General features: G+C 42.3%; 1 protein-coding gene across 3 annotated transcripts in view; it reads right to left on the bottom strand.

The window, feature by feature from the left end:
* Positions 1–8,973: 8,973 nt before the first annotated feature.
* HBS1L (HBS1 like translational GTPase) overlaps positions 8,974–14,090 on the bottom strand; it is an 86,847-nt gene continuing 81,730 nt past the window's right edge. For all 3 annotated transcript variants that reach the window (XM_047101645.1, XM_047101648.1, XM_047101647.1), the window contains 2 exons: positions 11,244–11,388; positions 8,974–9,647 (listed from right to left, as the gene is read on the bottom strand). In XM_047101645.1, coding sequence (XP_046957601.1) covers positions 9,636–9,647; positions 11,244–11,388 — 157 coding nt within the window. In that variant the 3' untranslated portion in view covers positions 8,974–9,635. The remainder of the gene's footprint in view (positions 9,648–11,243; positions 11,389–14,090) is intronic.

The raw sequence follows: 14,090 nt of genomic DNA, 5'->3' as shown, positions 1-14,090 counted from the left end.
ACTCACGGACCGCAAGATCATGACCTGAGCTGAAGTCTGACGCCTAACCGACTGACCACCCAGGTGCCCCGGAAGTGTCAACATTTTAAATGTGCCCACTTGGAGTCTGGTAAGCCTAGGAATCTCTCTCACAGAATTTCTTGCTCTGGTGCAAGTAGCTAAATCACAGGACATCTGTTTGGTAATTTAAAAACTGTGAAAACCATAGAAATGTCTACCAACCGACGAATATGGTAAATAGTTGTGACACCCACAATAAGGAATGTTATGTAGCCATTGAAAGGATGTGCTATTAGGTGAAAAAAGAGAGCTAGTGGATAACATGTCCTATATAATCTCCTTGGATGCCTATTTGATTGAGGGGATGGAAAGGGGAGGGGGAGTGAGGGTTTTTTCCTCTTTTTACTCCATACAGTTTTAAATTTCATGAATACTTTGTGATGAACCTTTATCAATATGCCACTTTTGTAGTTAAAATTTTGTCAAATGTGAGATATCAATATTCTAAATTCATTGGTCATTTGGGATGTTTCCTGGCTGTGCACAACCTTAGATCCTTAGGGCTTCCCTGCTCCCCCCTTGTTGGTCTCTAAATAATCTCCAAAATTCTTGCTAATCAGTGATGCAAAGCGAGAGGCTCTTCTTTCCCTAAGTTTCAGGCCTCTCTGCAGATCTAAAGGTGACCTCTGATGATGGTCTGATGAACAAAGGACCAAGCCCCTGGTGTTCTCTCATTTGCAGCTCAAAGCCTCTGCAGAAACTTGGGAATTAAAACTCACCTTATTTAATTTAGCCACTGTTCTCGAGGCTCCTTCTCCTCACCCAGTAAGAAGCAGGGAAGAAGTTTAAAGGCAAACATTTTTCTTCTCGGCCTAAAATTCTTAACGTTCCTTTTCCAGGTGACTTTTCTTTTAGCTTGTGTTATTGACGTGGGGTCATTTCGAGGTGCTTCTGTTGGATACCTGGTTACATATAAATAGAAACATACGTGCAGGGACAAATACAACGCTACATGCAGCCAGCGTCCATTCCGGAACCCAGAAACCAGGGTGGGTATTTCGAAGTCTAATGCAGGGAAATGGTTACATTGTGTTGGAAGGCCGAGAGAGGGGCCAGTCCGGCTGAAGCGCCCAGACAATAGTTAACATCAAAGAGCAGATGTCATGTCTGAGCCCCGGGAACACAAGAAGAGGTGGGTAGAGAGAGCTCCTGCAGGGCTGTGGCGTGGCCACAGCGGCTGGGCCAAGGGCAGCTGGGGGCTGCAGCTCGGGCTGTCGCTGGAGAGATGCTGACAGGGTCTGGATACAGGGAGCATCTCTTCCTTCCCCCTCCTTCCAGGCTCTTCCTAGTGCCTCCCGTTGGCAAAAAGCCACTTGGCAAGGGATCTGAGCGATAGGGTCTGCAGACCCCAGCTGTGGCCCCACAGTTCAAAGTACCAGGGAGGGAGCCTGGAGCAGAGAGCTGACAGGGAAATACCCAGCCCAGACTGACTTTTCTTTTTTTTTTTTTTTAACTATTTTTTTAGTTTATTTTATTTTTATTTTTATGTATTTATGTATTTATTTTTTTTGAGAGAGACAGAGTAGACAGACTTTTCTTAGCTTGTGTCCCTGATTCCCCCACTCAGCTTCCAGTGTCTTGTTTGCTCCTTCCGAACCTTCTAGAAGCCCACCCTTCTTTCTCCTAAGCACGTCATGCTCAAAAATATGCATCACCCTCCCTTCCCCTCCCCCACTTCACTGAGATATCTCTCACCCAAGCTATTGAGAAAAAGATCTGATTGTGTGACAGAAACAACGGAGACTAATGTGGATTGCTTAATCAAGGTTTTTGTCTTTTTGTATAGTTTGCAATAATCCAAAAGATTCTAATTAGAGGACTACCTAAGGGAGATCTTTTAAACAGGAGGGACTTTCCAAGGACACCGGGTGGGGGGGTGGAATTTTCTGACACAGAGGAGCAGAATAGTGCGAGAAGCCGGCCCCAGTACTTGTAACGCACACTTGGTGCTCCTCAGAACTTCTCACAGAAATCGGCCCAGCTTCAGAGCAGACATGAAGTTAGCTTTAGCTGGTGCATCTTTGTGCCACTTGTCATTCAAGCTTGACCTGGTCCATTTGGGCATAGTGCCCTGGCCCTTCACTTCCCTTCTCCCTCTGTCCTAGCAGCCCCTTCCTGTCTACACGGCAAGCATTGATCCCCACGTGCCGCTCAGCCACAGGCCTGACTCTGGAACCAGAGCGCAGGTGAAGCGGGAGACACTTCCTGAGGACACGGCATTCAGCCTCACTTCGGCCTGAGCACTAATGGGTCTTCATGCCCTTCCCTTGAAACTCAGGACCAATCGTCTCTTGCCTGTTTCCCTTAAGGAGACTAAAATCCGATACCCAAGCCTAGGAGTAGAGACTCTACTCCCTTGTGGTTCCACCTGCCTCACTGTACCTCTGCATGTGACCTGCTCCCGAATCCTGCGGACTGGTCCACCTGCTCTGCAGTGCTCGTCCCGCCGAGCCCAGACCCCTGGATTGCATCCAAGTGTCCTTCCACTGGCAGCAACTGCCCCCGCCGCACCCCAGCGGTTGCTCTAGCGCCAGGGCCTGCACAGCGAGAATAGAGGACTCAAGGCTTTAAGTTCCACTGACAAAATTATGAACACGAGGTGTGCAATATTCTGAACATCAGTAGTTCTAGAATACTTCAGAAGGCGACAGGGTAATTTTCACCTCATAGGCAACAAATTGTTCTTTTTGGAATTATTCCCTGATTTTCCACGATCCTCTCGAGTGCTTTTGGAACTCTGAACCACCCAGGTGGGCCGCAGTACCAAGAAGTACACGGTGTGTTTGTTACGTAAGCATCTCCAGATGCCATAGGGGAAGATACGGGTACCTTCCAGTTCTCTCTCTCACCTTCGTCTAGGGGAGACAGAGCACGAAGCAAGTCACAATGGAGTAGCGCGTGGGTACCCCGAAGGCGGGCACTAGGCTTGGCAGAAACCCAGGGCGGGGAATGGAGAGCTCCACCTGAGTTCAGTGAAGGGACCAGAGGACGGGACTTCGGAGGTGGATAAGGAAGGACAGGGAGGAAGTTAACAGGCAGACAAGAAGTGGGTAATTCCAGGCAGAGGCAATACCTGTTGAGGACCCCACCATCCTTCTGTCTCCACAAGAACCGTGACCAGAAGACACTCTCCTCTCTGCCCCCTCCTTCTCCCCTCTCCTGGTTCTGCAGCCTTTTAATGGGCTCAAGTCTCTCTACTATAATATTGTATCATGTGACTATATGGAGGAAAATAGAAGCCTGATAAAGTGAAAATGTGTCTCTTCTCCAGCACGAGAACACTGCTCTGAGAATCACAAAATTAAACCCAGTTAATGGGGTACCGAATTGATATTACAAAGGCCACACGCTACCTCCTGCCCCTATATTGGAGGCATAATTTAATTGACTTGTTTGTTCTGTCTTACACTATTATTTCTACCTATTTAAGTGGTTTCCAAGTAAGGAAAAAGCTGCGTCTGAGAGCTGAAAGCTGGCTTGGCCATCTTGGGTAGGCCATGGTGTTCTTCTATCAAACATTAACAATTCCTAAATCTCTGACATCAGACAAGGTCACTGTGATCCTGAAGTGAGATCCTATAACTGCTGAGCGAAAAGCACTGTGCAAACCATAAAAACGACTCAACGACTCCCTCCTGTGGCTAACTTGAGTGACTGCTGTTGCTTTACTTGCAGCCATTGCCCCTCCCTCAAAGGGTACCCAGTTGCAGAATTACTTCCACTTTCTGACAGCCACCAAGTCCAGAAGAAACCCTTGCTCACTCGAGCCCTCCCCAAAATTACCTAGGTGTGCCCAACTCTCTAACAAGCCCCTCTGTACCCCTTCTTACTAAGAAGCACCTAGTCTCCATGGTGGATGGCCTCTCTTGCTGCAGCCAGCATCGGTCATTTTGACTAGTCGTGTCCTGGTGGTCTTTGACTGATGACATCAACAAATGATGGGCACCAACATATGCTTGATGCAGATTCTTCTACTATGACTTCCCGGAAGTTTTGAACTACATCTGTGACCTGAGTATTGTATATCCTGCCTCCCCACTTCTCCACCCCCTCCCACAAGGACTCCTTACCTTCACCTCTGAACACCACCGCCTGGGTGGCTCAGTCGGTTGAGCGTCCGACTTCGGCTCAGGTCATGATCTCGCGGTCCGCGAGCTTGAGCCCCGCGTCGGGCTCTGTGCTGACAGCTCAGATCCTGGAGCCTGTTTCGGATTCTGTGTCTCCTTCTCTCTCTGACCCTCCCCCATTCATGCTCTGTCTCTGTCTCAAAAATAAATAAACGTTAAAAAAAATTTTTTTTAAATCAATAATGAAATTAGTGGCCTACAGCCCCTCTAAAAGTTTTACACATTTGGCTTTGTCTTCTAAAATGTGGTGCTCCACAAAAGACTGGGGTTAATTTTTCGTTTCTTTGAAGATGACATTTTTGGGGGAGGTTTGCTTTATTCCCAAGATTTGTTTTAATCTTAGAAAAGTCAACGTTTTGACAGAAAAATGTGGTTGTGATCCCTTTGTGATGTTTTGCACAAAAATGGTGTGCTCTCATCACGTGCAATCTTGGGGTCTCTCTGTCCACCATTTTCATCTATCTGTGTTCTAGGAGTGGCTCCGAAGGAAAACTTACAGGTCATCAAACTTACAATGATCACCTGTTTTCAGTCTTCAGCGAGTATTTGGATGTTGCTGTTATGATTTAGGTCGGTTCCTATGCAGTCTCTTCCAGCCTATCCTGATTCCTTCCTCAACTCAGCAAAATCTCCTGCTGAGACACCCTGCAGCAGTTCAAGAAAACTCGTGTTTGTTAGGACGCACCTGAAAGGTCTTTGCCTCCAGCTGCTCAGAACACTACTCTACATGTAGGGCTGATTTTTCCACAGCCCTCATGCTGTGTTTCACAATCATCTTTGAAAGAAATCTATCGGAGCCCAGTGTTAGAAAGCAAGAGCGTATTACGTGCCCTCAGCCACCTCACAGTCCATTTGCGTCCTGGTAGAATCTCTGGCAGCTAGTTGATTTCTTGTCCGCATTCTGAAACGCAAGCACATTTCAATCTCCGCAGCTCAAGAGGCTCACCCCAGGTCAGGAAAGACTCCAAAGTGGGGCTGTGGTTTAATGACAAGAGGACAGACAGAAGCAGTGCTGAAGTTTGCTTTTCTTTCTCTTTCCTTCACTATAAAAAGAGCCGTCTGCACACACAGCATTAGAATAGAAATAAAAGCTTGTAATTTTCGGTCACTACACACATAAGGAAATGGAAAGCAGTCATCTGCTGCCACCGGCATTAATTCTTGCACTCACTCAACAGTCGTACGTGCTAGGGACTGTTCCAGTTGCTGAAAAATAGTGGTAGGCAAAACAGAAAAGGTCTCTTTCCTCTTGGGACCGACATTTCAATAGGAGAAAATGACGAATTATACAAATGAAATATGAAATTGCAGCCATGAAAGGATTCCAAGGACAGGGACAAGGTCCATGAAAGCACGCAGCAATCCTACCTACTGTAATCAGAGCCCACGGGTTCCCTGGAAAGTGACAATGAGCTGGTACGCGGGAGCTGAACCTCATGTTACATGCAGTCTTTCCACTAGTCCTCATCATGTAGTTATATGCCTCATCTCATCCCTAATGTTTATTTTTAAAATCTTGAATAGCTTTGGCATTTTCAAAGAACCAGACTGTAAATTATTCAACAATTCTACTTTTCCTAAGACCTCTGATACAGAAGGGCTTTCAGTGGCTCCATCAAGGGTTTCTGTTGGGTTCATCTTGCCCCTGGACCCCATCGCTCCCGTCAGCACGTGGTTCTGCTGCCTTGTGGCAGCTCTGGTCCCACTGTTAAGATGCTCATCGGTGTGGCTCTTCTTACTGGAGGTAGGTGGATTCTAAAGAATGGTTTTCACTGTTGGTGGGATTTTAAAATGTTGCTAGTTTGGAGGCCAAAAGCTGCCCTCTTGGGTGATTTTGCCAAAGCAAAACCTGCCTCCCTCTCTGCACCCCCCCCCCGCTAATTTTTAATTTTGCAGGAGGGAGACTGTGATTTCCAAGTTGAATTACTTAGATTCAACAGAATCATAATGGCTCCCCTCCTCACCGAGTCCCTCTGCATTGTCCTTAAGGTACGTTCTTGCTAGATGCTTCCATATTAATTCTTCAGAGAACCCCCTGGGCTGGGCTGTCAGCCCTAAGAAGACCTGTGCTCCAGGGCTCTCTCCTGTGCCTAGAATATGGCAGGCTCATGTTGAGGAAGGAAGGAAGGAATGTTTTTCCATTCACGTATTTCTATGGGTATTTTAGAGGAAAAGTGGAAAGTGATGACCCAGTAATTTTTATTGGGTCTTCTTATCTGGAAGGTTTGTGTGTATGTGTTTTAGCCATGTAATCCTGATGAATTCCTACAAATCAGGAATGTGCTGGGGACATTCAAATGACTGTATTTTTACATCTTTTTTTTTTTTTTTTTTTTTTTTTAAGAGAGAGAAGCAAGAGTAGGGGAGAGGGGCAGAAGGAGAGACAGAGAGGATCCCAAGCAAGCTCCACACTCAGCACAGAGCCTGATGGGAGCTCGATCCCACAACCCTGGGATCACGACCTGAGTTGAAATCAAGAGTTGGAAGGTCAAGCAACTCAGCTACCCAGGTGCCCCTTTACATCATTTATTAAAAGCTACTAATACTTCTATTGAAAAATCTTGATTGCACTATAAAATAAAAAGATCTTGAGTAATGATCAAAACTACATTAAAAAATAGGGGTGCACACACATGCACTCTCTCTCAAAATAAATAAAAAAAAATATGTGCTAGAGGCAGAAAAGAAATGTATCAAAATATTGGCAGCAGCAATATTTAGGCAATGGAACTATGGGTGAATTTTATTCTTCCCTCCACTTTTCTGTATTTTACAAATTTTATAAAGTGAAAGATTACATTTTAACAACGGTTAAAGTAATTTTTCATCTGCATATCCATAGAAGAAAAAAAAGTCTATGTCTAGAAATTGTTTTATAAAATACCTCTCAAAATAGAAGGGCTCAAATACTGTTGTAAATAATGAATCTATGGAAAAAACACTAACAAGTCAAAATATGGATCTATCATGTTTTAAAGGCCGGTTATTCTACAGGCAATTGAGCGGTGGAGATTCACAAAGAGCTGAGATCAGAGAACAAAGAAGCCACTTGTGTGCAGAAACAGAGAAACCATAAATAGGAAGAAGAAAAGCAGCACGGGAAGCAAAAGTGCCCCAAAATGGATGCACTGTTAGTAGTATGGATGGAAGTTTCAGGGGGAAGATTTCCACCAAAGCCAAGCTTGTGTATGCTTGCTATTCGTCACTTAACCTCAACCTCCTACTGCCACCACACCTCTCCCACGCTGGGTGGGTCCCCTTAATGTCTCCACCCCCTTAAACAACAATCAATTGTACACATAATGCAAATAAGACTGCACTTTATCACAATTTAAGAAGGGAGAAATAAACACTCATTTCTACTACTGCTGCTACTATTTTTTGATGCTAAACTTTTTTTTTTTAATGTTTATTTATTTCTGAGACAGAGAGAGACAGAGCATGAGTGGGGGAGGGGCAGAGAGAGAGAGGGAGACACAGAATCGGAAGCAGGCTCCAGGCGCTGAGCTGTCAGCACAGAGCCCGACACAGGGCTCGAACTCCCAAGCTGTGACATCATGACCTGAGCCGAAGCCGGACGCTTAACCGACTGCACCACCCAGGCGCCCCGATGCTAAATTCTTAACAGTTAATTCTATCAAGGCCTTATACAACACTGAGTGGACGTCTCTTGTTCTGGCCTCACCCCTGCCCAGTCCCAATCCATTTCTCCTGCCTAAAATCACCCTGAGTTTCCATCCAACCCTCCCATGATTCTCAGCCATGTGCTGTGCGTGATATCCACTTCACACCCAACTACAAGAGTGCCCCAAGCAAAGAAATTAAACTCAATTATAGTCAGTGGTGAGCTGTTTCCAGAACTTCTGGAAAACAAATGCTCTTTAAACCTGCCCTTGACCTTGATGAAGGCTCTGCGGATCCAGGTGTGGAATTGCAGGGGGTTCTGAACAGAGTCAGAGGGAAAAGCCAACACTGGAGAAGGCGAGTATAGATGAATGAGTCTTTGCTGACATTGAGCTGCTCCATCTAGATGGAGTCAATGTCTGGCTACCGCTAGTCTTTCTTTTTGGTTTACATCACTTTAAGTTAGGTTTTTGCCAGATCTATCTGTTAAATTCCTGATTACTATAATGCATAAATAAAACACTTTCTTAGCTTAGCAAGTTTACACTGGAGTGACAACTACTCAAACACTCTTCAGTAAAGAAATGTACTATATGGGTGTGTTCGCTCTGATCATTCACCCAGCAGCACATCTACACTCTGTACATTTTAGCACATGGATGTTATTCTTCCACAGAATAAAAGAAATGTTGTCGTACAAGGTAAGCCACCAATATACAAATCACACTATTTCCCAATAAAAAGGTTTATCATACAGTCCATCAGATCAGAGTCCCAGGCCCAGCTGAGGATGAATTCTACCCTAAAGCGACTTATACTCAGGAGGCAGCACAACAAATACCCATTGACTAAATTTACCTCGGAGTTTGCTGTTGCAACTTTAAAGAAAAACATGACTTTACTCACAGGGGATTTACAGTCTATAAAGTATGCAAGATAAAGTCATCATGTATGTAATTCTAAAACAGAGAACAGGAGAAATAAATTTATGGCTAGAAATGGAGGAGTTGAAATTTAATCTGTTAGGGAAAAAAAAAAAAAAAAAAGGAATTCATGTGAGTCGGGAAACTTAGGTGAAAAAGAGCCCATAAAATCCCCAAGTCATTTTTAGCAAGAGTGGTAGAGAACCTCATAAACAGACTCTAAGAAACAAAACACGATCTGCTGTTATGCTCAAACTAAGGCAATTTATTAGCTGGCTTTACACCTTAAATAATCTCTTGGTTACCTACAGGGACAGTTCCACTAATTCCAAACCAAGCTTTCAAAAGTTCATTGTTGGAGGAAGAACATTCTTATGCTCAACACAAAATACCTCTTTTATAACTTTCAGCAAATCTTTTCTTAGAGTTAACTAAAAAAAAAATTGCTCAGGTCAAATATTAACTACCTCAACAACCAATTTAGTTTATTTTCCATCAAAATGTGCGCAGGAGAGTTGAAAATCAAGAGAGAACACTGTAAACATTTTGTGGTTTGGCTGGAAGTAGAGTTCATTTCATGATGACTGAACGTCTTCTAATACATATTTCTGATAGTTTCCATAAACCTCAGCAAAGTAAATCCATTCACTAACATTTCAAAGGGAAAGTTGTTTTCTTAAATGAAAGTGCAATATTAGCCTTTCTTTGCCATTTGGCAACTTGAAATTTTTGCAGGAGTGCTGATTAATACTTCTTTGTAGTTGATTATATCATTTTAAGTTTCTCTCTCATTTAAAAAAATGTCAATTGGACATTGTTCCTTTAACTGAACAACTGGATTCTTTAAAACAGAGGTTAGCTATTTCACTGCATTTGGAAACATGGTAGAAATTCTGACCCATCATTCTTTTATCTGTAAAAGAAAAAAACAAAAAAAGGCGCTATAATTTATTCATTCACATTTTAAGAACAATAACAAAAGGAAAATGACAGTGAAATAATCATTATATCAAGATGAAACTTTTCTTTTTTCCTGCAACTTTTCCCCTTCCCCAGTCATGCTATTTCTGAGATTTACTACAATCTCTCCATTATGTTCCACAAGACACTGTGTCTTATTTCTAGAATGCTCTTTTAGAAAGAATGCTTTGATGGATTACGTGTCACATTGCTGACAGTGCATTAGATAACATTTACTGAATGCCTATTACGGTGCCAAGTGTTTTGTGTAGACCTTCACTTCACGACGCTGGGAGGTAGGTTCCTGTACCCCATTTTTACAGGTGAATAAACTGAAGGAGAAATGTGCTTGTGCTGCTAAGAGTCAGTGGAGTAGTAACAAACTTGGGCAGCTGGACTCCAAAGCCTTTTGCGGGATGCAAGTATAACTGGATTTGGATGCAACATAAAGCCCCATGTTCAAAGTAGACACTCCGTTCGATGAAGTGAATAACTTTCATGCGGAAAACGATCAAATGAAGTAATGAAGTTCCCTTTAAAAAAATAATATTCCTAAGATTTACATTAATCATGATTGTGTGGAAGAACATTTAAATTACTGAAGTTCTCTGGTCCACTTCTGGCTATTTTCTCCAAAACTCAACTGCACCTTACATTATACAATAGGTCCCTTTCATTAACATTAATTGAACTTTCTGAATGGATCATTTCAAAGAACACTGAGAACCAGTTATTTAAAGAAAAAAACAATAATGATGGCTCTTCTATTAAATGAAATCACTTCCCCCAAATTCATTGGACTCTTAAAGTCTGTATTCTCATAATTTGGATTGCATAGTTTCAAATCTATTTTTCAACAAATTTAATTAAAAAAATTTTTTTAACATTTATTTATTTGAGAGACAGTGAAGGAGTAGGAGGGGGGCAGAGATGGGGGGAGACAAAGAATCTGAAGCAGGCTCCAGGCTCTGAGGTGTTAGCAAAGACCCAACGCGGGGCTCAAACTCACAAACAGTGAGATTGTGACCTCAGCCAAAGTCAGATGCTTAATCCACTGAGCCACCCAGGTGCCCCGAATTTACTTTAATTTTTAATAAATGTTTATTTATTTTTGAGACAGAGAGACAGAGAGAGAGCATGTGTAAGCAAGGGAAGGGCAGAGACAGGGGGAGAGAGAGAATCCCAAGCAGGTTCCGCGATGCCGGCGCAGAGCCCCACGTGGGGACTCGATCTTATGAACCCTGGGATCATGACCTGAGCCGAAATCAAGAATCGGACACTGAACCGACTAAGCCAACCCCAGGCGTCCCAAAAGTTACCTTAATTTTGAGGAATATCACTCATGGGGAAGATAGTTTGGAAGTCTCACTGTGAAAAGTTCTAAAACCACACATTTTCTTGCCATCACATAAAAAGACTTTAACATAAATTTTAAAATCTTGTTCTAATACCATTAACTGTGTCCCCCTTAAGCCATAAAGTCTCAGTGAGCATTCTCACAAAGCAGGTAAAGAAGAGACGCCACGACAGGTAACCACCCTCACGGTACCTCGGTGACCACGCCCGCGGCGATGGTGGAGCCGCCGTAGCGCAGCATGAACCTCCCCAGCTCCTTAAAGTCTTTGTACAGCTCCAGCGCCACCGGCCGTTGCGTCTGCAGCTCCACCAAGGCGTTCTGGCCTTTGGTCAACAATCTGTCAGAAAAGGGGAGCGGGGACGACACGGATATCCCGCAGAGGTGAATAATGCAGTAACAAACCAAAAAATGTATATTTCACATATGATCAACTTTCAAAAACTTAAAAAGAAAAAGAGTTTTTAAAATGAAAATATATACCTTTGAACTTTTCTGGGTCAGTTGAAAGAAATGAGAGGAATAATTCTAGATTTAAGAAATATTAGCTACATTTTATATACGTGTGTGTGTGTGTGTGTGTGTGTGTGTGTGTGTGTATTTTTTACCAATCTTCCAAATACAACTCTTGAAGGACCCTATAACCTAAAATGCTCAAGGACCCTCCACCAAAGCCTTCCCTTCATTCCCTCATGCAACTGAGAGGTTCAATATCTAATAAAGAAAGTAAAGAATTTTCATTTTAAAAGAGGAACATAATATAAAATTCGAATTGGGGGGACGAAGTGTTAGGAAGTTATGTATAAAGAGGACAAAATCTCCTAGTGCCAATAGACTATTCTAAACCTCTCTCTTTCCTTCCCTCCTCTCTCTTTTCTCACACAGGAATAGTAATTCTTTAACAAGCGTTCAAAATAAAATCACATAAGATTTTTCCATCGTATGATGTCTGTAGGAAACGAACAGGGTGGGGCAGGAGTCTTTATATAAGCAGTTCCATACAAATATAAACAAAAATCCTCATGCAATGGGCCTTCCCAAACTTACAGCAAGAGTAGATCCCAAAAGGGGACATTTTGAAAACGTTCTCTAATTTAATTTTGATAACATTCTCTAATTTAATTTTGATGTGTTCTAGAAAGAAAACAGCAATTATAAACTCTCCTTCTGGAAGATTAGTTCAGAGACAGAATAAGCCAAAAAAGTTTTTAAAAAAGTATTCCAAAATTCCCAAAAATTGGCTTTGGACAATTTCAGTCCAAAGTCCAATTCCTTAGAAAGGAGAGTATCTAATATATTCATAATTTGTACTTAATGTTGTTTCTAGAAAGCTTGATTCCATCCATATGAAGCAATCAAGTCTGTAATTTGCCAGCGGTGGAAAGGAAGGAAAGACCAAATGGTGCTGGTATAAAGTAAGAGAAAGGCTACAAATTAGGTGCCAGGGAAATTAATATGAGAATATACTAGAACCCAGAATCACTGAGCAGGGAGCAGAAGCAGGGAGGGGAAAATTCAGAATTAGATATGATGAGTCAATTTTAGATTGAGAATTCTCCCAATCACTTGTGTGGGTCAAACAACCTGGATCCTGCCAAAAATACTATAATTTATGTGAACCAGCTGACTAGGTTAAATTCCTGGCTCTGCCCCCTTGCTAGCTCTGTGAACTTGAACATGTTATATAACTTCTCTAAACCTCAGCTTTTCCTTATCTGAAACCTCAGATTTTTCCTTATCTGAAAAATGGGGGAAATAGTACGTGCTTCGTAAGGTTGCTGAGAATATAAACCATGTGAAAGTAGTCCCGAGAGAGCCTAGGAAATAGCGGTCCTTCAGAAATGTTCACCATTATTTACACTTCTCAGGACATTATGGCATCACGGACTTTAAAGACCCAGGTTAAACCTGAAGAAGTATCAGTGACTACACATACTGTGGTGAGCACTGAATAATGCACAGAACTGTCAAATCACTATGCTGTACACCTGAAACTAACATAACATTGCATGTCAACCATATTTCAATACATTTTTAAAATCCATCTTAAAAAAAAATAAAAAGAACTGTTAAGGAACTATCTTCGAAAGAGAGATTAAGTAACTTTTTCTTCCTAACTAATGGAGAAACGGGCATGGGTATAGAGCAGAGTGAAGACTCACTTCCACTTGCACCCTACCTATTAGCCCACTAGCCACCTCTGGGCCTCTTACCCAGGTGCGAATGAGGAGGAACACCCAAAGACTGAAAAAAAGGGGATTTTGGGTGGGATTCCCCATAGGGTTGAAACGAGGAAAACCCCAAAGCTAAAGCAGCCAAGCCAAACTGTGGTTAGTTAGCCTTTAGTTGAATTAGGGTAAAAAACTTAAGGTTCTCAGGAAGCACTTCCTTTGAAAAATCCCAACCTTGTCCCGGCCAAAGGGAATTGTCCCCACTGAGGCCTGGATATTAATGATAATCAAGAGGGAAACAACATGGTGGTGATCACCTCAGCTTAAAGCTCCACGTGGATTCTGAACAGAAAGAAAAATTCTGGGTGGGAAAAAAACTAGAAGCTACAGGGTATGCAATACACTTTTTGCCTGGAGTATTCTGAAAGTATGGAATGCTTCTCATTAAGGAGGTGACAAGAAAGTTAAGAGCAACACTCAGGTGTAATCTGGAACTGGCGGCTAGGCATAATTGAAATTCATTCTTTAAAATGTAGAACTGACTTTTTTAAGTGCCTTTATTTTTACATCATCAGTACCCAGGGCTTGACACATATATGCAAACTTACATTAACATCTTTATTCACAATCCACACCCCACTGCCACCATCCATAACAGAAATTATATCTAGCGGCACTCATACCTAGACGGAAGCTTAAATATATGGTCTGTGTTTATTTTAATCTAGTCTGTGCAAAGAAAGATTTCTGGAACAAGTAAAATTAGATTTAGGTTTCATTTATCACAAAGAGAAATACTATCACAATGAATTAATCAGTAAAAAAATTGCTAAATTTTAATTTTTTTTAAATGTTTATTTATTTTTGAGAG

The sequence above is a fragment of the Lynx rufus genome, unplaced genomic scaffold (genome assembly GCF_022079265.1).
Source record: "Lynx rufus isolate CCGP_SWC_20201006 ecotype Redwood Valley unplaced genomic scaffold, mLynRuf1.p SCAF_6, whole genome shotgun sequence".
NCBI classification, from domain to species: domain Eukaryota; kingdom Metazoa; phylum Chordata; class Mammalia; order Carnivora; family Felidae; genus Lynx; species Lynx rufus.
This window is presented reverse-complemented; position numbering and strand designations above follow the sequence as displayed.